This window comes from Ranitomeya imitator, chromosome 1 (genome assembly GCF_032444005.1).
Source record: "Ranitomeya imitator isolate aRanImi1 chromosome 1, aRanImi1.pri, whole genome shotgun sequence".
In the NCBI taxonomy this organism is placed as follows: domain Eukaryota; kingdom Metazoa; phylum Chordata; class Amphibia; order Anura; family Dendrobatidae; genus Ranitomeya; species Ranitomeya imitator.
Window position 1 is genome coordinate 706,500,734 of NC_091282.1, and position 25,333 is coordinate 706,526,066.

Genomic DNA, 25,333 nt, shown 5'->3' on the forward strand with positions numbered 1-25,333 from the left:
ATTCACACAGTATATACTTCGTCAAGTGATATATTGGGCGGATATTTACTTTGCTCAAAATCCAACTTTGTAGAGAACAATATCCATAAAGATAAATGGAAGAGTGCCACCTTGTGGTCAGATATTCATGCGTAATTAAAAATTGTACATACACATTATATCTTGCGATTGTTAATATATCTAGCTATATCTCCAGTATACTGTGGAATTTAACTATGTTAATTATTTATAGTTATTTATTATATACTAGTATTACATACCTTTGGTATGTCAAAAGCTGTACTATTAAAATAGGAAATAAAAACCGTTTGCACTGGTGGGCGCCACGCCTCCTCCGCCACCTTGGCATGGCCTATAAGGAAGTTGGCACCATAGAATCACAAAAAATGTCAGTCTATTTCACAACAATTTTACTGTAGTCACACTTCTCTGCTAGTAATGGGACAGAGTAATCATTAGATTCATGTTACATACTTGTGGTTTGTGCATTAAGCTAAAAATAATGTAATAAAATTACAAAAAAGAGCAAGGTAGAAGCACGGAGATCTTGGCTGGTCAAGTTATTACTTAACTAGGCTAATGGACATTACGGATAGGTGCACTAATAGGAACCCCAAAGATTGGGTGCACAAGGAACCCCACGGATAAGGTGTACCACTATGAACCCCAAGGTTGAGGTACACCACTAGTAATCCCAGAGATGAAGCACAACCCTAGTAGCCCCATGGTGCACCGCTAGAAATTACACAGAGGGGGTGCACCACTAGGTACCTAAAGGATGGGGTGAAACACTAGGAATGCCATGGATGGATTGCACCATTAGGAACCCCACGGATGGGGTACACCACTAGTAAACCCACAGATGGGGTGCACCACTAGAGACCCCATGGATGGAGTGCACCACTAGAAACACCATGGATAGGGGGCACCACTAGAAACCCCACTGATGGGGTGCACCACAAGGAACCCCACAGAACCTGTTGTACCACTAAAAACTACAAGCTTGCGGTACACCGCTAGTAAACACGCAGATAAAGGACACCCCTAATAACCCCATGGATGAAGTGCACCACTAGGAATTCCATGGAAGGGGTGCACCAACAGCCCTAGAATGCGTAACCCGGGTCTTTTAGGCCCAATAGCTTACTTTTTGCAAACAATTATAATTACAGTGTTGTGCATTTTTCATATCTTACTTTGCAATTTTGAAATAAACTTGTGCAAATCATATGGAGGAACTCAAATAAATAAACTTTTACAAGGGCCTAAAAGGCCCGGGTTATATGAAAGTCTAAATTTCAGACATCATGCATTCTAGGGCTAGGGACTCAAAGGATGGGGTGCACCACTAGGAACCCCACAGATGGAATACACCACTAGTAAACCCACAGATGGGGTGCACCACTAGGAACCCCACAGATGGAATACACCACTAGTAAACCCACAGATGGAGTGCACCACTAGAAACCCCACGAATAGGGTGCACCACTAGAAACACCACGGATGGTGTGCACCACTAGGAACCCCACAGATGGGGTGCACCCCTAGTAACACCACGGATGGGGTACATCCCTAGTAACCCCACAGATGGGGTACACCCCTAGTAAACCCACGGATGGGGTACACCCCTAGTAAACCCACGGATAGGGTACACCCCTAGTAAACACACGGATGGAGTGAACCACTAGGAACTCAATTTTTTGTTTAGCACAGTGTCTATAAATAGGTTTTAAAAGTATGGCTATAATAGGGTTAAAGGAAAATGTCAACTACATAAGTACAGAATTGGTGCCAATACTGAAGGCAATGATGCCATTGACACAGGTTGGGACACTGTTAGAGATGCCTTGGGCATCCATGGATCTGCATATTATTTGCACAGCAATCTCCTGCTGTTCTTTGTGAACAGACTAGAAAGGCAATCATGTCTCCTTCCAACGTGTCCCCGAAATATTGCTCGTGAACCTTATTTAACATTAAGCACCCATTATTTATACCCTCACATTGGCTGAGAAAAATTGTCAATGGTGAATGAGAGATCGTCATTGCTAACTAACTTGCCATAAAAGTTGAACCTCCTTGTAAGGTGATATAATTAGACATTTAGACATCCTATAAACGTTTAATGGTGCTTGACAGGCGTGCTACTGGACCTGGAGATAGGTTCAAACTTTGGACAGAAACATCAGAAATGTTACAGGGTTTGGTAGAAAAAAAAAAAAAGTTTGGGATCAAAGAGTAGTTTCAAAGCAAATCTCTCTTTTTGGAGGATCCAGCCTGTCCGCAGATTTCGACAGACACCATGTAATACCTTACTTTCCCTACGGTTGTGCTGTAGGGAAATTAAGAACCCGCTGCCAGGTTTACCAGTAGATTGCATATGATCACTCAGTTTATTTTCAAAGGACAATTCTAACAAGTACAGCAAAACAGGAAAACCACAAAGCAAAGCGACGGGGTCATATATGGACTGTGCAACAAAGTAAATAACCATACAGGAGTATAATAAAGCTAGATGACAATGTATGTGGAAACTGAGATGACAAAACGATTTTTCATCTATTTGCCATCTGTTTTTATACATAAGCACTTGTCCAGGTTTGTGATGAAAGTCTGCAGTCCCTCTATGTGACTGCAGACCTGTGAATCCTCACAGAGTGTGCACCGTGCGCAGTCAGTACTCTCAGGGCAAATGGAGCGAACCGACAAGTATATGATTTCCATACTTCCGGCCACATTACGACTAGACGTGTCTGCCCTAGTCACCGGCATCGGAGAATTCAGACAGCGCATCACGTTCACTGTAGGATTCAGAAGTCTGCAGTCACTCTATACATTTATCACAAACTTTGAAAACCCCTTTAATTAAATTTACTGGACAAATATACTTTCCTATGCTAATAATGGCAACGTACCCATGAAAATCAGATGCTATATGGTCGATACGGATGGGATCCCTTTTTCCTTATTTTTGTATAGGCGAGTCTCATCCGAAATATGGAAGAAACTAGCTCGTGCTGCAGTTTATTTCACGGCAATATTTGGTCCGTGTAAAAAAAAAAGTACGGTAATCTGAACAGCCCTATAAAATAAAGCTGTCCGTGTTATGTCCGCTTTTTACATGGATCAAAAATATGGTTGTGTGAACAAAGCCTAAACGGTAGAAAACAGAAGTATGAAAGATACAAAGTAACCAAAAAACACCTGAAAATAAAAATGACTCCGGGACACAATGACTGATGATTGGTTTTTCATTTAAGATGGAAATCACCTAAAGAAATGTTGTGTGTTTAGCTTTCTGGAAGTTGGCTATCTTAGGGCCGGCATGTAATAATTCCAGAATGTCCTCTATTGTGGCAGAGCAGAAGCTGACATGAGCACAGGCCTGCACTTGTCTTCACGTCGTCCTGTCTACACTGATGGGATGGAGGGAGAATGATCTCATTTTTGCAGCCGAGAGGCGCTAGGAGCCCCAGGAGAGACCGCTCATCAGCCCCAGCCTTGAGGAAGATCTAATCTGCTATAATCACCAGGAATAATCAGACTGGACTTTATGGAGGTCCATGCAGAACGCGGATTGCGGCTCAATACTTGTGTTGTCGACAGGAAAGCTGGTCTTCTACAAGTAGGAGCATCGTAGCAGAATGCTGAGCTGCTACTACACCGATAGGAAAGAAGGTGCTAAACTACAAATTCTCAACGTGTGAGTTTAGCCTAAGGTGCTGTGCACCCAGCCTTCACAGCGGCGTGGCGGTCGGCACTGCACAATAGTCGTACCGTCACTGTATTTTGTATCTTGTTGGGGAATGTTCACACATTGCAGATTTTCAGGTCAGGAAAAAAAGCTTGGTTCCTTTTTTTTTACCTGTTTTTCCTGCATTTTTATTTGCGTTTTATTTCCATTTGAAAGTGTAAGAAATGCTGTAAAAATCCTAAAAGAATTAAAAAAAATGCCCAGCAGCTCAAAATAAAAACAAAAAAAAATGCAAGGAAAAAGATTTGACAAATTCATAGATTTCATTTACTTTGCTGTGGTCCTGTAAAACAGAGTTTTTTTTCCCCCACGGGCAGAAAAAGTACTGCAAAAACACCAAATGTTAACATACCCTTAGGAAGCTTTTGTCCCCTGGGGGGTAACAGCTATGTAACAACCCACATAACTAAACATGCCACTTTTTTTATTTTTTTTATAAAAATAAAATTCTGAAGCCTTCAGATGGAATATGAAGGGACGTATATAGACTTCAGAGGCTCAAGTAATAAAATAGCTGGAGCAAGAATGCAGAACATTTTTAAAAAGTATTTTTTTTTTTTTAATCAATGCTCTGAAGCAATATAATCCACCAATTCTGTCTTCTCCGGAGAAAACTCCTACTTTTTCTGGGATTTTTTTTTTTATATTTCTCCATGTGTGACTTTATGTTTACAATAATTTATCATATTTTTTTGTATTTTTTTTATTCACAATTTGCAAACATCTTTTCATGTATCAAGTGCCATCAGTTAAAACTACGAATCATTAGATTTTAAAGGCAGGAATATAAAATAAATGATACAGTATGTATATTTGCAATGTGGTATATATTTTAATGATATATTTATAGGTCTCACGTTGCCGGAGATTCTGAAATATGGGAGTTGGCACTAGTTAGACAGGCTGTACTCATCCATAATCTAATATTTTGTATTGTATTTTCAGCAATTCATTTTTTAATCGTAAACAGCTACAGAACCAAGCGCCTCAATTAATTCTATTTTTTACAATGCAGATATAAAGCTACAGTCCAATACCAAAATCAAACAGCAGTACCTAGTGACAATGTGACACGCATGAACCACGGAGCATGATCTGAGCGCTTATTCCTTCCCACTCCCCTCCTTTCTCTGGCTCTGTTTGTTCAAGACCTTCCAACTAAACAAACAAGCTCTTTGTGATTGGATTGACATGGTGCTAACAAGACGCTTAATGCCCAAATCAGCCTGAATACAGGTAGAGTTCTCACTAATACCAATACCAGGATCTTACACACACAGCCGCCACACAAGCACTTCCAAACCGCCAAAAGTCCAGGGAAAAAAATAATAATTCCTTTCCCCTCCCTGAGCAAATATCACCTTGTATTAAGTGAGCCACGTCACTTGTGCAAGCGCGCGCTTCATCCACGTAAGGTCCTACCTGCAGACTTCTCAGCGATCTTGGCCTCGGTCGCTTGCTCCAGCAGCTGAGCGTCCACCTTCAGCGTTTCCAGGTCTCGCTCTTTGCTCGTCAGAGCTTCTCGGAGCTGAGAATAAACAGGGAAACCCAGTAATCAATGGATGATCACAAGAACAGGCTCAGCAACCTTTTTCCTTGTTTGCACATCCATCTCCGCAGCAGAAAACAATATGGAGCGCCGTAGCGTATTTATTTTGTAATGTAAATGTTTAGCATTTAGACGGAGCAAAGCTTTCCTGGCTACTCTACCACTTCCTAAGTAAATGTAATAGCGGGACCGGAGAAGAGAACGGCCTGCACCTTAAAAATAAAATAAAAATCAGCTGTAAATATTATTCCTCGAGTTATAGGGGTTGGTGGTTTAGAAAATCTATTTTCTGTTAGGGAATATGGAAAAAGAAAGTTAAAGTGGCTTTAAAGAGCGTCTCTCTCTAGAAGATACCAAGGTGACCAAGCATTTAAAGGAGTTGTCCACTACTTTTATATTTATGGATCATCCTTAAGATAGGTCATCAATATAAGACCAGTGGCAGTGCGACACCTGGTACGCCCGGTGATCAGCCGTCAGCCGGATGTGATCAGTTGTGGAGCAACACAGCACAGCTCCGTCAACTGCACATCGCCCATCTGCACTACCCTGCTGTAGCCACCATACAGTTAATAGAGCTGTGGTGTTCCACTACACAAACGTTCATACGTGGCCGTCAGCTGCACAGGATCAGTGGGGGCCATCAAAAAAAGTAGTGGACAACTCCTTTAAATGCATGGTCACTTTGTGGTCTTCTAGAGAGCAGCTGATCAGAAGGACTTTTGAGTGTTGCACATACAACGATCTGATATGGAAGACCTATAGATAGTCCATCAATACAAAAGTAGTGAACAACTCTTTTAAAAGGGTTTCCTCGTTTTTATAAATGGGTAAAATTGCAAAGTGTTTGCAAAATAAATAATAGAAAAACAAGCGACTTTGTAATTAATCTATTAAAAATCCTCTTTGTTTTCTAGAATTTTTAATGACTTACTGCCTAGGCCACCTCTGCAGACTGAGGTGGTCGTATTCCTAAGCAAAGAGAGCAGTGCTTGCAAACTCTTTGCTATAGAGCTTGAAGCCACTGCTCTGAAGCGGGCTGGATCGCAGACTCGGGTCAGCTTCTGTGCCACTCTGCTGAACTGAAAGTTGTCTCTGCTTACAGCATGGAAGGATACACAATGCAGGATAGTGGCATCAATCATCAAGAGCACCCTGCCCGTTGGAGAGCCAATAGCCAAGTGGCAAAGTATCAGTTCCCTGCTCAAGACAGATAATGTCTGTCTGCTATTTCATCTTTCTTTTCTGCTCGCTTTCTAAAACTGAACATGTACAAACAGAATTCATCATCTTTCCCCACCTCACTCTACCCCTCCACCCGACCTATCCATCAATGTCAATGGCTGCTCACTTTCCCTGGTCCCGCACGCTCGGTATCTCGGGTGATCCTTGTCTCTGCCCTCTCTCTCAAGCCACATATCCAAGCCCTTGCCTCCTCCTGCAGATCCCAACTCAAAAATATTTCCCGTATCCACGCATTCCTTGACCATGAAAACACAAAAACTCTAGTGCATGCCCTTATCATCTGCCGCCTCGACTACAGCAACCTCCTACTCTCTGGCCTCCCCTCTAGCACTCCAACCCATCCTACACTCTGCTGCCCGACTAATCTACCTTTCTCCCTGTTATTCCACAGCCTCTCCTCTCTGCCCTTCACTGGCTTTCTATTGTCCAGAGGCCACCATTCAAAAACACTAACAATGACATACAAAGCCATCCACAACCTTTCTCCTCCATACATCTGTGACATGGTCTCCTGGTACCTACCTACACACAACCTTCGATCCTCTCATGATCTCCTTCTATGCTGCTCTCTAATCTCTTCCTCCCACAACCACATACCCGTGCTTCCCCCATACTCTGGAACTCTCTACCCCAACACATCAGACTTTCGTCTACCACCGAAACCATCAAAAAGAACCTGAAGACCCACCTCTTCCGACAAGCCTACAGCGATCCTCTGTCTGCTGAACCGCCGCATAAGCTGCTCTACCCTCTTCTAGTGTTTCCTCACCCACCCCCCGGGAGACTGTGAGCCCTCGCGGGCAGGGTCCTCTCTCCTCGTGTACTTGTGTGTGCCTTGATGCTGTGCCTTGATGCTGAAATTTCTGCACCAAGTACTTAACTTGTGCGCATACCCTGAGAGACTAAAAATTACAGTAAAATATAAAAATAAAATGTTTTTTAAAACACGGGAAAAAAGTATAAAAAGTTCAAATCACCCTTTTCCCCCATTAAAAATAATAATAATAATAATAATAATAATAATAATAATAATAAACACACATATGGTGTCTCCATATCTGTAAAGGTCTGATCAAAGTATAAAACTAATTAACCCAATTGGAAAAACAACGTAAAAGCAATTTAAAAATGTAAAATCTGGAATTGAGTTTTTTTAGATGCCGCAACACCATAACGAAATGCAATAAATAAGTTATCAAAAGACTAGAAGACTGGAACTTCTTGTCACACAAAAAAACAAGCACCCACACAGCTCCATTTACCAAATTATGAAAATGTTATGGGTCTCTGAAAATGGCGATGCAGGCAATTTTATATTTTTCAGAATTTCCAAATTTCTTGTTTCTTACCACTTAAAAAAGAAAAAGCTATGTACTTAAAAACAAAACAAAAAGTAAACAATTGTGTAATTGCTCTTTTGGTTTGCATTTTTTACGCACTTGAGAGATTTTTGTTTCTCCGTTTTCCAGCACATTGCATGGTACAATGGATGGCGTCATTGAAAAGTACATCTTGTCCCGCAATAAACAAGCCCTTATACGACTATATAGATGGAAAATGGAAAAAAAAACTGAAGGCTCTTGGAAGAAGGAAAAAAAAAGAGCAAAAATGGAAAATCACCGTCTGAAGGAAGTTAGACACAAAGCGCATTGATTTAAATAACAAGTGTGCAATGGCTATTCTCAACTTAGGTGGCGCTGCAGGGAAACGGATACCGTCTGATCCCGCCACAGTCTACTGCTCACCGCAGGATGGTTCCAGCAGCAGAAACATAGTGATAGAGAATTTGGATAGTGAGCCCCAATGGGGACAGTGATGAAGGTGATTGCAGTAAAATGCTGTGAAATTAATGGCACCATATAAGCGGGTAGGATAAATAATGCAATCTCCCCTTTTCCTCATTAATGCATCAAATAACAAAGTGCAATATGGGTCATCACCGTGCCGTCCCAGAATGGCTGAGCAGAGCTCCTAATAAGTTGCTATTCCAGGTGTTATATAGGAGGAAATGCCATTGAACCATTTACATTGATCCTCTAGTTAACACCTAGATTAGGTAAGTGCATTAAATGCATCTAAAGATTAGCACGTGAAATCCTACCCGCTGCTCCGGAACGTCTTGACGTCAGAACATGACATGCATTGGTGTCACTGCCAACCCAAACCTAACCTCTGAGTCAGATCCAAAAGTGTCAAAGAAGAATCTACATAATATAGAAAGAACACATGTAGGTTTAGTTAAAGGGGTATTCTCTTCTTAAAATGGTCCAAACTGAAGAACCAAACAGTGATAGCTGCAGACGATCAGACGTCGCAGATTGGTTGCATGGTCAACAGTCAAGGCAACGCAAGTTTGAGATTGGAAGGGCGGCGCTGGTCCGGAAAGAAAGTAGAGGTTTTTTTTTATTTCTGCTGTCCCATATGGGACAACTTCTTAAAATATGCCATTACTTCATGATTAGTGATGAGCTGAAAGTGCTTGGGTATGCCAGGTCGTGGCCACATGTTTCGCATCTGTTTGACAACCACAAAATATGTATGGATTGAATCCACGCATGTTTTGTGGCTAACAGCCACAATACAAGTGGGTGTGAGGACTCAAACATGTCTCTCGACCACCCGCGATGCTCAGTTCATAACCGAGCACCCTAGGAAAACTCGAGTAACGAGCACTTGCGTTCATCACTATTCATGATCACTTTGGTGGGGCACGCTCTCTTATTGTCTAGGCTAAGTGTAAATGCACTCATCTAACCCTTTAAAATGCAAAAAAAAAATACACAATTTTGTTTCTCCCCATCAGTGGCTTCCTAGGTGAGCACCTTTCCCTCATCCTGGCCCGGTTAGTGTGGCACCTTTAGGATCCCTGTAGTTCCCAAGGACGAAGGGATAGCAGCGCTTTTAGCAGTCTGCATACTTAGGCTGGGTTTACACTGCACGATCGCAGCTGGTTTACTAGACTAATTAGACAGGTCAATGGGCACAGAACAATTGTTAACATGATCGTTCTGTATGAATAGAATATCACTGGGGGGAATAAACAAGTTAGAAAAAGGAGAACTCCACTATGGCTAAATAATGCTGTAAGTGGCGCAATAAATGAGAAAAAGAAAGTTTTTAGAGAATTAAAGTTTTTTTAGGGAATTAAAGCAAGAGGGTAATGATGAAGCATTAATTATAGAGAGAAAAATAAATAATTGGGTAAAAAACAATCAAGGCAGCATAGATTGAGACAAAAAAACCTCACTGACAAAGTAAAAATAATCCCAAAATATTCTTCAGTTACATAAACAGTAAGAAACTCAAAAATTATAATGTTGGCCCCCTCAAAAGTCTGTGTGAAATGGTAGAAGAGGGTGAGGGAAAGGCCAGTCTATTAAATGCCTTCTTCTCTATAGTATTTACACAAGAGGATCCCATGACAGATGATATGATCATAGAGACCGCAAATTTTCTGTTAAATGTCATCTGCTTACCTCAGAAGGAAGTATGGCGTCGCTTCAAAATCACAAAAATGGGCAAATCACCAGGCCTGCATGGTATACACCCCAGAGTACTGGAGGAAATAAGTATCATGATAGACAGGCCATTAGTTCTAGTATTAAAGGATTCCATAATAACAGGGTCTGTACCATAGGACATAGCAAATGAGGTGTCAACATTCAAAAAGTGGACAAAGTCTGAGCCTGGACATTATAGGCAGGTAAGTTTTTCTACTGTGCGGAAAATCCTTGAGGGTTTTCTAAGAGATGCTATGATGGAGTATCTCAATAAGAATAGTCTCATGACCCAGCATCAACATGGTTTATGAGGGATCAATCCTGTCAGGCAAACCTGGTAAGTTTCCATGTGGAGATAAGTTAGAAGGCATTCGATATGATGCCACATAAAAGGTTGATAAAATGAGAATAATAGGACAGTGAAAAACTAAGTTTAATTGGTTTTACAATTGGCTTAGTGATAGGAAACAAAGGGTGGTTATTAAGAAAAAACAATCTCTGATTGGGTTACCAGGCTGTGTGCACATGTTGCTGATTTTTCGCGTTATTTTCGCTATAAAAACGCTATAAAACCACAAAAAAAGCATACATTAAGCATCCCATCATTTAGAATGAATTCCGCAACTTTTGTGCACATGATGCTTTTTCCGCGAAAAGAAACGCATTGCGGTAAAAAACGCAGCATGTTCATTAATTTTGCGGATTTCCCACTATATAATGCATTGGGAAATGTCGGGAAAAAACCTGCCAAAAAAGTCACCAAAAACGCGGTAAAAACGCGCAAAAAAATGTTCAAAAAACACATGCAGGTTTCTTGCAGAAAATTTCAGATTTTTCTCAGGAAATTTCTGCAAGAAATCCTGAACGTGTGCACATAGCCTTAGGCTAGGGTCACATTGCGTTAGTGCAATCCGTTTAGCGCTAGCGCTAGCGGATTGCGCTAACGCAATGTTTTTTATGGGGCTGCGGTCGGGGTCGCGGTAACGTCCCCGCTCTCGCAGATCCCCGATCTGCGAGAGCGGGGAACGGACCGCGGGCGCGCCTCGGACGCTGCAAGCAGCGTCCGCGGCGCGCCAGGAATCACTGGCGCGTCGCTAGCGCATGCCGAACATGGCACGCGCTAGTGAAGCGCGTTCCCATTAGCGTGAATGGGCGCGTTAACGGCCGCGTTGCACGGCGTTAATTTCGCCGTGCAACGCTGTCCGTTTAACGCGGTCCCATAACGCAATGGGAACCCAGCCTAACAGTGGGGTACCACTGGGGTCAGTAATGGGCCCTCTTCTTTTTAACATATTTATTAATGATCTTGTGAAGGGCATACAGAGTAGAAGTCCAATATTTGCAGATGATACTAATCTCAGCAAAAAAATCAACACAGATGGGGATAACTTAATTTTATAAAGGCATTTTTGCAAGATAGAGGCCTGGGGGAGAAATGGCAATTGAAGTTTAATGTAGATAAATGTGAGGTCATGCAATTGGGGCAAAGGAAATAAAATGTATAATTATGTACTACTAGATGGCAGCCCGATTCTAAAGAATCGGGAGTCTAGAATCCATATATACTTTATTTATTCAAATGTAAGAATAATACAATTAATAAATAATAGTAAGAAAGAACAAAAATAATAGGCAGTATATGGAGAAAACACCAAACAAAAGTTCAAAATTGGTGTGAAAATGTCACTGAACCACTTCACAACTAAATATATATAGTTTTGGTAAATGGTATTATCATTTTTTTGACGAAATTCGGCAGGAGCTTGAAGAGCAACGTCACTGGGCCCGCCTCCACGCAGTAGAAACTTGCTGTGAGGTAAAAATTCAAAAATCACACCAAAATGGCGGGCGGAGTGTGTCACAGTACGGCACGTTTCTGATTGGTCGCTCGCAGCAGGCGGCAACCAATCAGACACTGGACACTGTTGACGTCACTTATCTCCGGACATTAGCTCCGGACATTAGCTCCGGACATTAGCTCCGGACATTAGCTCCGGACAAAGCCACGGAAGTTGGCACAAATTGCAGGAAGTGGTATTCTAGGCAATTATATATTAGATAAACGATAAAACACTTACACTTGGTAAAATAGTAACTGAAAAAGACTTGGATATATGAGGAGACGACAAACTCAACTTTAGTGATCAGTGTCAGGCAGCTGCCTGCCAAGACAAATAAAATAATGGAATGCCCTAAAAGAGGCATCCATGCTCATGACAAGAACATAGTTTTGTCTTTGTACAAGTCACTACTGCAGCCACATATAAAATACTGTGATATTGTAGGCTCTGATGCATATGAAGGGTATAGCTGAACAAGAGCAGGTGCAGAGAAAAGCAACAAAGGTTATTAAAGGGACACTGTCACCTGAATTTGGAGGGAACAATCTTCAGCCATGGAGGCGGGGTTTTGGGGTGTTTGATTCACCTTTTCCTTACCCGCTGGCTGCAATATTGGATTGAAGTTTATTCTCTGTCCTCCATAGTACACGCCTGCACAAGGCAACATTGCTTTGTGCAGGCATGTACTACGGAGGACAGAGAATGAACTTCAATCCAATATTGCAGCCAGCGGGTAAGAAAAGGGTGAATCAAAAACCCCAAAACCCCGCCTCCATGGCTGAAGATTGTTCCCTCCAAATTCAGGTGACAGTGTCCCTTTAAGAAAATGAGTAGACCGCAATACCAAGAAAGGTTAACCAACTTGGAGTTAATCAGTTTGCAAATACTAATGCTTACGACCACTCTTATTACAATATACAAATATATGAGGAGAAGGAGACACTATAGAGATTTTATTAAAAATCTTTTTACACCTAGGCCAGCAACAATGACAATGGTCCATACTCTATGTATAGGGGAAAGAATGTTTCTTCATTACAGATGGTGATTCTTTACAATATGAGCACCGAGACTATGGAACTCCCAGCCACATGATGTTGTAATGGTTGATTCACTACAAAAGTATATGGAGGGGGATGCCTAAGACATAATATTAAAGGTTATGGGCACTGGATTCCAGGGTTGTGGAGTTGGTAAGCTAAATCTCTGACTCGTCAGACTCCACAGCACTGGTCACTACTGAGCATGTACATAAAGAGCAGCACAGATTCAAGTCCACTACGTCTGCACAGCACTGGTCACTACAGAGCATGTACATAAAGTGCAGTACAATTCATCTCCACTACGACTCCACAGCACTGGTACCTACTGAGCATGTACATAATGTGCAGCACAGATTCATCTCATGTATGACTCCACAGCACTGGTCACTACTGAACATGTACAAAAAATGCAGCACAGATTCATCTCCACTATGACTCCACAGCACTGGTCACTACTGAGCATGTACATAAAGTGCAGCACAATTCATCTCCACTACGACTCCACAGCACTGGTCACTACTGAGCATGTACATAATGTGCAGCACAATTCATCTCCACTACGACTCCACAGCACTGGTAACTACTGATCATGTACATAAAGTGCAGCACAGATTCATCTCATCTACGACTCCACAGTACTGGTCACTACTGAGCATGTACATAAAGTGCAGCACAGATTCATCTCCACTACGACTCCACAGCACTGGTAACTACTGAGCATGCACATAAAGCGCAGCACATATTCATCTCATCTACGACTCCACAGCACTGGTTACTACTGAGCATGTACAAAAAATGCAGTACAGATTCATCTCATCTATGACTCCACAGCACAGGTCACTACTGAGCATGTACATAAAGTGCAGCACAGATTCATCTCATCTACGACTCCACAGCCCTGCCTCACTACTGAGCATGTACATAATGTGCAGCACAGATTCATCTCATCTATAACTCCACAGCACTGGTCACTACTGAGCATGTACATAAAGTGCAGCACAGATTAATCTCATCTACGACTCCACAGCCCTGCCTCACTACTGAGCATGTACATAAAGTACAGCACAGATTCATCTCATCTATAACTCCACAGCACTGGTCACAACTGAGCATGTACATAAAGTGCAGCACAGATTCATCTCATCTATAACTCCACAGCACTGGTCATAACTGAGCATGTACATAAAGTACAGCACAGATTCATCTCATCTACGACTCCACAGCACTGGTCACTACTTAGCATGTATATAAAGTGCAGCACAGATTCATCTCATCTACGACCCCACAGCACTGGTCACTATTGAGCATGTACATAAAGTACAGCACAGATTCATCTCATCTACGACTCCACAGCACAGGTCACTACTGAGCATGTACATAAAGTGCAGCACAGATTCATCTCATCTACGACTCCACAGCACTGGTCACTACTGAGCATGTACATAAAGTGCAGCACAGAATCATCTCATCTACGACTCCACAGCACTGGTCACTACTGAGCATGTACATAAAGTGCAGCACAGATTCATCTCATCTACGACTCCACAACACTGGTCACTACTGAGCATGTACATAAAGTGCAGCACAGATTCATCTCATCTACTACTCCACAGCACTGGTCACTACTGAGAATGTACATAAAGTGCAGCACAGATTCATCTCATCTACGACTCCACAGCACTGGTCACTACTGAGAACGTACATAAAGTGCAGCACAGATTCATCTCATCTACGACCCCACAGCCCTGGTCACTACTGAGCATGTACATAAAGTGCAGCACAGATTCATCTCATCTACAACTCCACAGCACTGGTCACTACTGAGCATGTACATAAAGTACAGCACAGATTCATCTCATCTATGACTCCACAGCACTGGTCACTACTGAATAGGTAGATAAAGTGCAGCGATTCTATGATGGGATGATGACCCAGGGAGCTAGTCTGATTGTTGCATTTGGTGGTAGGAAGGAATTCTTCCACTTATATGGGGCAATGAGTATCTGCCTCTTAGGGTTTTTTACTTCTTCTGGATCAACATCTTAGGTTTTAGCTTGAACACAATGAACTTGTGTCTCCTTCCAACCTGAAAACTATGAAACTTCGACTGTCTTGATCTAGTGACACAAAATAATTTGGTATGGTGAGAATGTGTGCTTTTCAGTAAACAATAACAATAAAGCTTAAAATTGTCACTGTATTGCTAGATACGCTGCAATTAATTACGTAGTGCGGGGTGGTATTTGTCAGTCTGCTTCTGCTCTCTTGTCTGTCCAATTGCATATAGGTATAATGGAGATGGAATTTTAGTTGGACAATGGCTGGAGCAAAACATGATGGTAAGTAAAGGATTCTCCAGCACCAACAGTGCAGGCAGAATGCTGATGAATGGGAATTCCCTACTGAAAATGAGCAGATAGCCACTTACATAGAGACAGTTCCTAGCCATATCAGACTGGTATGTGCACCAAAATATAAATATAACTTTGTGTGTTTGGGGAATGAGGACAGCAAGAATTAATTTATTTTTGGGGAAAATGCTTTGTGTGATCATTTTATATATTTTTTTTTAGCAACTATACTTGTCAGTGAATTAAAACACGGTGGCATATTGATCAAGCTGAATGTGCCAGAATTGTGATGTAATTTGTGCCAAATTCCCTGCCCCCCAAAAAACTGTCTTTAATGACTTTCACTTTATTTATTATGTGTTATAAAGTACTTTTTACAACCTGCCCCACAAGGGGGCATGACCTACCAGAAAGGAAGTGTGGATTAAAGGGCGCTGTCTATTGTGAGACACAATGTGCCAAAAAACGCCCCAAAATTTGGTATAAATTTCTGGTGCAAAACCTATTCATAAACCAGGTGTGAGCTATCGAATGCATACTGTACAGGTCCTTCTCAAAAAATTAGCATATAGTGTTAAATTTCATTATTTACCATAATGTAATGATTACAATTAAACTTTCATATATTATAGATTCATTATCCACCAACTGAAATTTGTCAGGTCTTTTATTATTTTAATACTGATGATTTTGGCATACAACTCCTGATAACCCAAAAAACCTGTCTCAATAAATTAGCATATCAAGAAAAGGTTCTCTAAACGACCTATTACCCTAATCTTCTGAATCAACTAATTAACTCTAAACACATGCAAAAGATACCTGAGGCTTTTATAAACTCCCTGCCTGGTTCATTACTCAAAACCCCCATCATGGGTAAGACTAGCGACCTGACAGATGTCAAGAAGGCCATCATTGACACCCTCAAGCAAGAGGGTAAGACCCAGAAAGAAATTTCTCAACAAATAGGCTGTTCCCAGAGTGCTGTATCAAGGCACCTCAATGGTAAGTCTGTTGGAAGGAAACAATGTGGCAGAAAACGCTGTACAACGAGAAGAGGAGACCGGACCCTGAGGAAGATTGTGGAGAAGGATCGATTCCAGACCTTGGGGAACCTGAGGAAGCAGTGGACTGAGTCTGGTGTGGAAACATCCAGAGCCACCGTGCACAGGCGTGTGCAGGAAATGGGCTACAGGTGCCGCATTCCCCAGGTAAAGCCACTTTTGAACCATAAACAGCGGCAGAGGCGCCTGACCTGGGCTACAGAGAAGCAGCACTGGACTGTTGCTAAGTGGTCCCAAGTACTTTTTTCTGATGAAAGCAAATTTTGCATGTCATTCGGAAATCAAGGTGCCAGAGTCTGGAGGAAGACTGGGGAGAAGGAAATGCCAAAATGCCTGAAGTCCAGTGTCAAGTACCCACAGTCAGTGATGGTGTGGGGTGCCATGTCACCTGCTGGTGTTGGTCAGGAGATTTTGGAGCACTTCATGCTTCCATCGGCTGAAATGCTTTATGGAGATGAAGATTTCATTTTTCAGCACGACCTGGCACCTGCTCACAGTGCCAAAACCACTGGTAAATGGTTTACTGACCATGGTATTACTGTGCTCAATTGGCCTGCCAACTCTCCTGACCTGAACCCCATAGAGAATCTGTGGGATATTGTGAAGAGAAAGTTGAGAGACGCAAGACCCAACACTCTGGATGAGCTTAAGGCCGCTATTGAAGCATCCTGGGCCTCCATAACATCTCAGCAGTGTCACAGGCTGATTGCCTCCATGCCACGCCGCATTGAAGCAGTCATTTCTGCCAAAGGATTCCCGACCAAGTATTGAGTGCATAACTGAACATTATTATTTGATAGTTTTTTTGTTTGTTATTAAAAAACACTTTTATTTGATTGGATGGGTGAAATATGCTAATTTATTGAGACAGTTTTTTTGGGTTATCAGGAGTTGTATGCCAAAATCATCAGTATTAAAACAATAAAAGACCTGACAAATTTCAGTTGGTGGATAATGAATCTATATTATATGAAAGTTTAATTGTAATCATTACATTATGGTAAATAATGAAATTTAACACTATATGCTAATTTTTTGAGAAGGACCTGTAGAAACTCCATTGCTGGCTATTGGGACATCGCGTGGAAGATGAAGAACAATAGGGTGTTGATGTGCCATAACGGACATTACGCAAGAAGAGGCTGTTATAGCCTTCTTGTACAAATCACATGCATTTGTGAACAGTGCGGATAAGGTCTACCGGCTCCAGTGAGTGATAATCTACAAGTGTATGACAAGAAAAATTCCCATTTAGTTCACTTTATGCCCTTTGCCTCCTAAAGGATTTGTTAATACATTGCAAAATGTATAACAAAGAAGCGCTGAAGATCTACACGTTGACTTTAAGTGACTTACAATTAGTTCTCATGACTTCTGTTACATTGTTGGATGTAATAATTACTAGGCTTGGGACTATGGAAAGTAGGCATGTAGACCACCAGGTAAACTAAAGGTGGTCATACACAATATGAAGCAGTAGGTTGCTGGCTAAGCAATCATTGAACAAATGACTGTGATGTATCATTCGGCCAATGCTGCCACACACATTTTATTCTGCTCGTAGACGCTAGAATGAAGTGACACTGGGAGAAGACCGAAAGAGCTTTCTGGAAAAATTATTTCATAGGAACAATTGTTTGTGGACAAATGAAAATTAAAAAATTAAATGTAGTCAACTTTGTTGAAGATGTTGACGATGTATCATTGGTCGGCTAAAACGACTGACCACTGACATCTTACCTGACCAATGTCCGATGGGGTTGAAATTGTCCACATCTATCTACATTAAGCTAATATGTTGAAGAAAAATGGGGAAAGATTCCGGCACAACCATCCAGGGATAAAATTGATTCTTTATTCAAACATAGTTAAAACTTTAAAAGGCGAGGCCTCGTACCTGACGCGTTTCAGGTATATACACACCCATAGGCTAACTCATGGTAAGCTCCTTCGTCTCTCTCCCTGCATCTCACTAATCTAATATGTATTGACATCTTTAGAGTAGCCAAGGCCAACATTCTGCTCTTTAAAGCCAATGGGCAGCAGCCTGAGCATTTGTGATCATGCAGACGGCCGTAGAATCTCTCATCCCGAAGAATAGGGAGGATTATGCAACTGACTCTCCGATCAAAAAGAGTGTCAGCACAGTGTGCTCCAATTCTAGCAGAGAAGAGAATCGGAGAACACTGTGAGGAGAAGATGGAGAACTAAAGTTCTCCATCTTCTCCATTGTGTCAGTGAGTGAAAATCAGACTGAAGTGATTCAAATATCAGATCAAACTCAGACATTCCGTGATTTTTTTTCCTTGGACAGTCTATATCCAAGGGAAAAAAAAAAATCGGACAATGTTTTGTCAGATCACACTCGGACCAATAATACAGCTGTCCGCACGAGCCCTTACGCTAAGTTCACACGGGGAGTTTTTGCTGTGTTTTTTTCTGTGTTTTTTTCTGCAGCAAAACCTGATCATCTTGGCATGAAAGAAGCTGCGACAAAAACGCAGGTTTAGGTGCATTTTTGGTGCGTTTTTTTTCTCTTTGTGCATGCCAATAAAGTTGAGTGCACAGAGAAAAAACAAAACAACGTCCTGTAGATAGATAGAACGAATAGATAGGATAGAATAAATGAATAGATAGATAGAATGAATAGATAGATTGATAGAAAAGATAGAATAGAATAGATACATTACCTGCGGTAGTCTCTTCCCCGGTATTTTACCACGGTGCAGAGGTTACCTCAGGTCAGGCTGTGAGGGAGCGCAGGCTCAGTGACGTCACCACTAGTTACTGAGCCTGCGCCCGCTCCGTCTCATTAATTCCCCAGTAGCTTACAGCCGGGAGCGGTAGCATTAGCAGCGCTCCTGGTTGTAAGCTTTATCTCCCCCAAATACGTCGTGGGACACTCGGTATATTGGACTACGATGGATCAGGGAGTATACTTTTGCTTTTTTATTTTATTTTTATCACAGAAGATCGAGGGCTTCGCTATGGAATGGCAGAGTAATAAAAAGATGGTCAAAACTGTGTGGTGTTTTATTTCATTAAAAGATTTTTTTCTGCATGTGTGTGTGTTTATTTAATCCTTTAGTTACTATAGGATTAGTAATGGATAGGTGTCTTATTGACGCCTCTCCATTACTAAGCCGGCTTAATGTCACCTTACAATAGCAAGGTGACATTAACCCCTTATTATCCCGCTTGCCACCGCTACAGGGCAAGTGGGAAGAGGCGGGCAAAGCGCCAGAATTGGCGTATCAAATAGATGCGCCTTTTCTGGGCAGCTGCGAGCTGCTATTTTTAGGCTTTTATATCAATGGCCCCTTACCAGCTTGAGAATACCAGCTCCCAGCTGTGAGCTTTAGCAAGGCTGGTTGTCAAAAATGGGGGGGACCCCACGCCGTTTATTTTAAATATTTATTTAAATAATTTTTCAAAAAGAGTGAGGAACCTCTATTCTTGATACGTAGCCTTGCTAAATCTGACAGCTGGGGGTTGCAGCCTCCAGCTGTGAGTTTTGTCATGCTGGCTATCAAAATTAGGGGGGAACCCTTGCCGTTTTTCTTTAAAATTATTTATTTATAGCGCAAGAGCCGCAGATGAAAACTCCCATCCGCCGCTCCTACTCTCACTGTAATTAGCAGCTGTAGGTGTCAGATGATGGGAGCAGTAGTCCCATCATCTGACACCAGTGACCGGATGTGAGTTTACACCTCCGATCACAGCTGATCGCTCCTGCGGTCTTCTGACAGCGGGGAGCCGAGGCTCTCTAACCGGCGGGGAGGATTACCCCGCCGATCAGAAGCGTTGTTTGCCGCGCTGTCATGCATATGTCATACTAATGTCGGACCCCCCATTCAAGTGAATGGGGGGTCCGCTGCTGGATGACAGGCTGCATGAACGCATCATGCAGCCTGTCATGTAGACGAAGCAGAGGCGGGTGTGATGTCACATGCGGCTCTCCTTGACTTTTTCTTGCAGCAAATAGGCTGCAAGAAAAGTCAACCTGCGTATTTGCAACGTTTTTTTCACCATCTATTGAAGTCAATGGGTGAAAAACGTTGAAAAAAAGCTGAAAGAAGTGACAAGCTCTATGTCCAAAAAAACGTTGCAAAACACAAAATACTGATGACACAAAACCCAATGTGTGTGCATGAGATTTCTGAAATCTCACAGGCATTGCTGGTACTGTAAAAAGCAGCTGAAAATTAGCATAAAAAAGCAGCAAAAACGCCCAGTGTGAACATACCCTTAGAATAAATGACAGGTAAGTGCAATGGTGCCTGTTATGATCAGGTGGCCTTGGAGCAGCATGAAATGACCTTCGCTGGAGCAGTGGTAACTTTACTGACCGCAAACCCTGATCCTATCACCGCAACTAGAAGTAGCCGTAGGGTGTGCCTAACCAGACCTAGACACCTTGACACAGCCTAAGGACTAAATATCCTTAAAGATGGAAATAGGAAAACTCTCTTGCCTCAGAGTAGTGTTATGACCTGGTGGTCAGGACAATAATGGACCTGGAGGTTAAGAGCACACGGAATGACCTGATAGTTACTGATAAATAAGGACGAGCTCTGGGACGTGGGAACTCTGCTGACCGCAATCCCTAATCCTAACACGCACACTAGAAATAGCCGTGGATTGCTCCTAACGCTCCCTATGCAACTCGGCACAGCCTAAGGAACTAGCTAGCCCTGAAGATAGAAAAATAAAGCCTACCTTGCCTCAGAGAAATTCCCCAAAGGAAAAGGCAGCCCCCCACATATAATGACTGTGAGTAAAGATGAAAATACAAACACAGAGATGAAATAGATTTAGCAAAGTGAGGCCCGACTTACTGAACAGACTGAGGATAGGAAAGGTAGCTTTGCGGTCAACACAAAAACCTACAAAAAGACCACGCAGAGGGCGCAAAAAGACCCTCGGCACCGACTCACGGTGCGGAGGCGCTCCCTCTGCATCCCAAAGCTTCCAGCAAGCAAGACAACAAACAAAATAGCAAGCTGGACAGAAAAATAGCAAACGAGAGAAATACAAGCAGACACTTAAGGTACCTTCACACATAACGATATTGTTAACGATATCGTTGCTATTTGTGACGTAGCAACGATATCGTTAATGAAATCGTTATGTGTGACAGCGACCAACGATCAGGCCCCTGCTGGGAGATCGTTGGTCGCTGAATAAAGTCCAGAACTTTATTTCGTCGTTGGACTCCCTGGAGACATCGCTGGATCGGCGTGTGTGACACCGATCCAGCGATGTCTTCACTGGTAACCAGGGTAAACATCGGGTAACTAAGCGCAGGGCCGCGCTTAGTAACCCGATGTTTACCCTGGTTACCATGCTAAAAGTAAAAAAAAACAAACACTAGATACTTACCTACCGCTGTCTGTCCTCCAGCGCTGTGCTCTGCTCTCCTCCTGTACTGGCTGTGAGCCGGAAAGCAGAGCGGTGACGTCACCGCTCTGCTTTCCGGCTCACAGACAGTACAGGAGGAGAGCAGAGAAGCAGAGCGCAGCGCTGGAGGACAGACAGCTGTAGGTAAGTATGTACTGTTTTTTTTTTTTTTTACTTTTAGCATGGTAACCAGGGTAAACATCGGGTTACTAAGCGCGGCCCTGCGCTTAGTTACCCGATGTTTACCCTGGTTACCGGCATCGTTGGTCGCTGGAGAGCGGTCTGTGTGACAGCTCTCCAGCGACCAAACAGCGACGCTGCAGCGATTCGGATCGTTGTCGGTATCGCTGCAGCGTCGCTAAATGTGAAGGGGCCTTTAGCTTCTGCTGGGAAGACAGGTCACAAGAACGATCCAGGAGAGAACTAGACCAATACTGGAACATTGACAGGTGGCATGGAGCAAAGATCTAAGAGGAGTTAAATAGAGCAGCCAGCTAACGAATTAACCTCGTCACCTGTGGAAGGAAACTCAGAAACACCCACCAGAGGAAGTCCATGGACAGAACCAGCCGAAGTACCATTCATGACCACAGGAGGGAGCCCGACAACAGAATTCACAACAGAGTAGATCCCCAAAGGATAGGTAGCCCCCCACAAATAATGACTGTGAGTAGGAGAGGAAAAGACACACGCAGACAGAAAACAGGGATAAGCAAAGGAGGCCACTTCTACCTAGATAGGAAAGAATAGTACAGGATACTATGCGGTCAGCATAAAACACTACAAAATATCCACAGCAGAAAAATACAAAAACTCCACCACCTAACTAAAGATGTGGAGAGTATATCTGCGACTCCAGCGAATCCAACTAGACTGAGAAAAACATCAGGCACAGTCTAGCAGGAACAAAATAGAAACAAGATCAGCACAGAAAATAAACACACAGCCGTGTGTCTAAAAAAATTAAGCAAACACTTATCTTTGCTGAAATGGCAGCAAGCAGGAGAGGCCAGGCAGAGGACCAACACTTCCAAAGGAACATTGACTACTGGCAAGGATTAATGAGTCCTGCACAGCTAAATACCCCAGTCAGAATTGCAATTAGCCGAAACACCTGCCCAAGACTGGTGCTCAGGAATAACTGCATTACCATCAACAACCACCGGAGGGAGCCCAAGAGCAGAATTCACAACAGGTGCCCATTCATATTTCTTTCAACAGGACAAAAAAACACTAGTGTAAGAGAGCCCTCTCAGACAGTCCACAGAACTAAGATATGTTCTCTCGGACACTATCATGTCTGTAAGACAGAAGAGCTACAGGGAACAGAATAGGTCTTGGCTAGTGATGAGCGAACATGCTTGGATAAGGTGTTATCTGCACATGCTCAGGTGCTAACCGAGTGTCTTCGGCGTGCTTGAACAATATGTTGGAGTCCCCGGCGGCTGCATGTCTTGAAGCTGTTCGACAGCCGCAACACATGTAAGGATTTCCTGTTTCTTAGGTAGTCCCTGCATGTGTTGCGGCTGTTGAACAGCCCCGAGACATGCAGCTGCGGGGACTCTAACATATTTTTTAAGCGCACCGAAGACACTCGGTTAGCACCAACATCTTTGAACTCCTTAAAATAAAAAAAAAATTCCAGGAACCATGCACAAACACATATTCTAATGGCAAGCTAAAGGGGAAAAAAACCATCTCACTACAATAGCGGGTAACAAGCCTAATCTCCTCAGCAGGTTATGAAGAACATCATAAACTTAGGTGCAACCACACTATTAAAAATACCAGGTCAAAAGTCCACTCAAGTGGTCTCTATAGTCATTTGACCAGCAGTTATGGTCTTGAAAAGTTAAAAATAGAAAAAAAAAGGCGATATGCCCCATATAAAAACAAATTTGTTAAAAAGGTTATTTGCACTGTTTTTATTGTATCCAAATATCAAATGAAAGCATTCAGGCGTAAACAAGGTTAATGTCTATTTGTTGAGAACTTCATGTTCAACTTTCTTAAAAAAAAAAAAAATGTAATAAAAAAAAAGAAAAATCAAATCTGTCAAAGAATAGTTGGGTTTGTTATTGAATCAGGTAACACAGGAAGTCAGTTTTCGTCTTGGATATTGCTATCAGCTACTTGGCCTCCGAGAGGCTACACCATGTCAGATGGCACATGGAGAAGAGATAAGGGCATACGTCGCGTCTAATCTCAAGGTGGGGCATTTTATGACTCCTGCTGATGTTTCCACACACCCTGAGCGATAACCCACAAACCCATACGAGGAAGATTCAGAAGTTGAAAGCCATTAGAGACGGAGAATGAGTAAGGACATAAAACAATAGCCTCCTGTTATTCCTGCGTGTTACGTTATTAGTATTGGAGCAGGTTGCAGGCAGTGATGGCTTCTGGTCATGTCAGGGTTGGTATAATAAAAGAATAGCTCTCTGTCAAATAAAAATGTACAAAGGGTTGGTGTAAGACTGTGCGCCAAGTAAAGCATTCAGTGAGTGATTGGAGTTTCATTCCTAGTAGGGAAGACAACGGATATGTGGTAAGACCTACAGTAGGGAACACGTGCATCCCATGTCTGTGGTCATGCTCATCTCAAGTAATAGTATCGGCATGCAATGAAGCGCACATGTTATTCTACCGTTTATAGAGGAGATGATATTTAACATGAGGAACCTGGTGAACAATGATGTTGGGAGATCTTGCCAATGAGGGTGAAGAGCCAGAACGGAGGGCCCAGATAATTATTATTTGTCCAACTTGTGTTTCATGATATGGTCTTACCGCTAGTCACAAATCAGGCACCAGATATAGAAGAGGGGGCACGATCTGTGCCGCGGGGCATAAAGCATGCGATGATGTGCCGTGTGTCATGTCATATTGAATAGAAAGAAAACGGCACGCGTTATATCATGAAAGTGGAAATTCTTTTGTTGTGCAATCCAAACGAAACAATGGAACGTTTCGGTTTACATGAGACCTTCATCAGAGAGATGAAAGCACTCTATAGGAGGAGAGATACGGATGGCCGGTTGGTCTGGCTGTGCCGGTTTTTGGAGTGCCATGGATCTTACATGTGCCATATTGGTGAGGCCTCTCATATAAACACCACAAAGAGGAAGAGATGAGGTGAAAAGGTAGCTGTGCAAAAGTAAGTCCATCTATTGTAGTTTATGGGAGTTGCAAAATTTGTGGGAATTGAAAAATTGCTTCAGAAACTCATATACTGTAAACTACAATGTAGAAACCCACACGGCAACCTCAATTACATACCATGGAGCAGAAGACCTGTTTTCTCCCAATAAGCAGAAGTCCCAAAGGTAGATTTCCCACCTTACAGACCCTTAAGGCACATATTGTCAATTTACAGTAATGATATCAGACTGGAATACAGCTTTAATGCTACCCATGATATATAGTTTAACCCCACATCTATACAAGGATGCAACGCAAGCTTTGGGGCTCACGCAGACGAGCATATAAATCGAACGCTGTCCAATCTATGATCGGATAACACACAGATCGCACACTGATCCATGTTACTCAATAGTGCTGTTCAGATGAATGATTTTTCTGCATA

The 25,333-nt window shown here is 42.4% G+C and overlaps 1 protein-coding gene across 5 annotated transcripts in view; it reads right to left on the reverse strand.

Annotated features, from left to right (window-relative positions):
* Nucleotides 1–25,333, reverse strand: part of MIPOL1 (mirror-image polydactyly 1) — a 516,895-nt gene that overhangs the window by 275,848 nt on the left and 215,714 nt on the right. For all 5 annotated transcript variants that reach the window (XM_069731947.1, XM_069731922.1, XM_069731940.1 and 2 more), the window contains one exon: nt 5,177–5,282. In XM_069731947.1, coding sequence (XP_069588048.1) covers nt 5,177–5,282 — 106 coding nt within the window. The remainder of the gene's footprint in view (nt 1–5,176; nt 5,283–25,333) is intronic.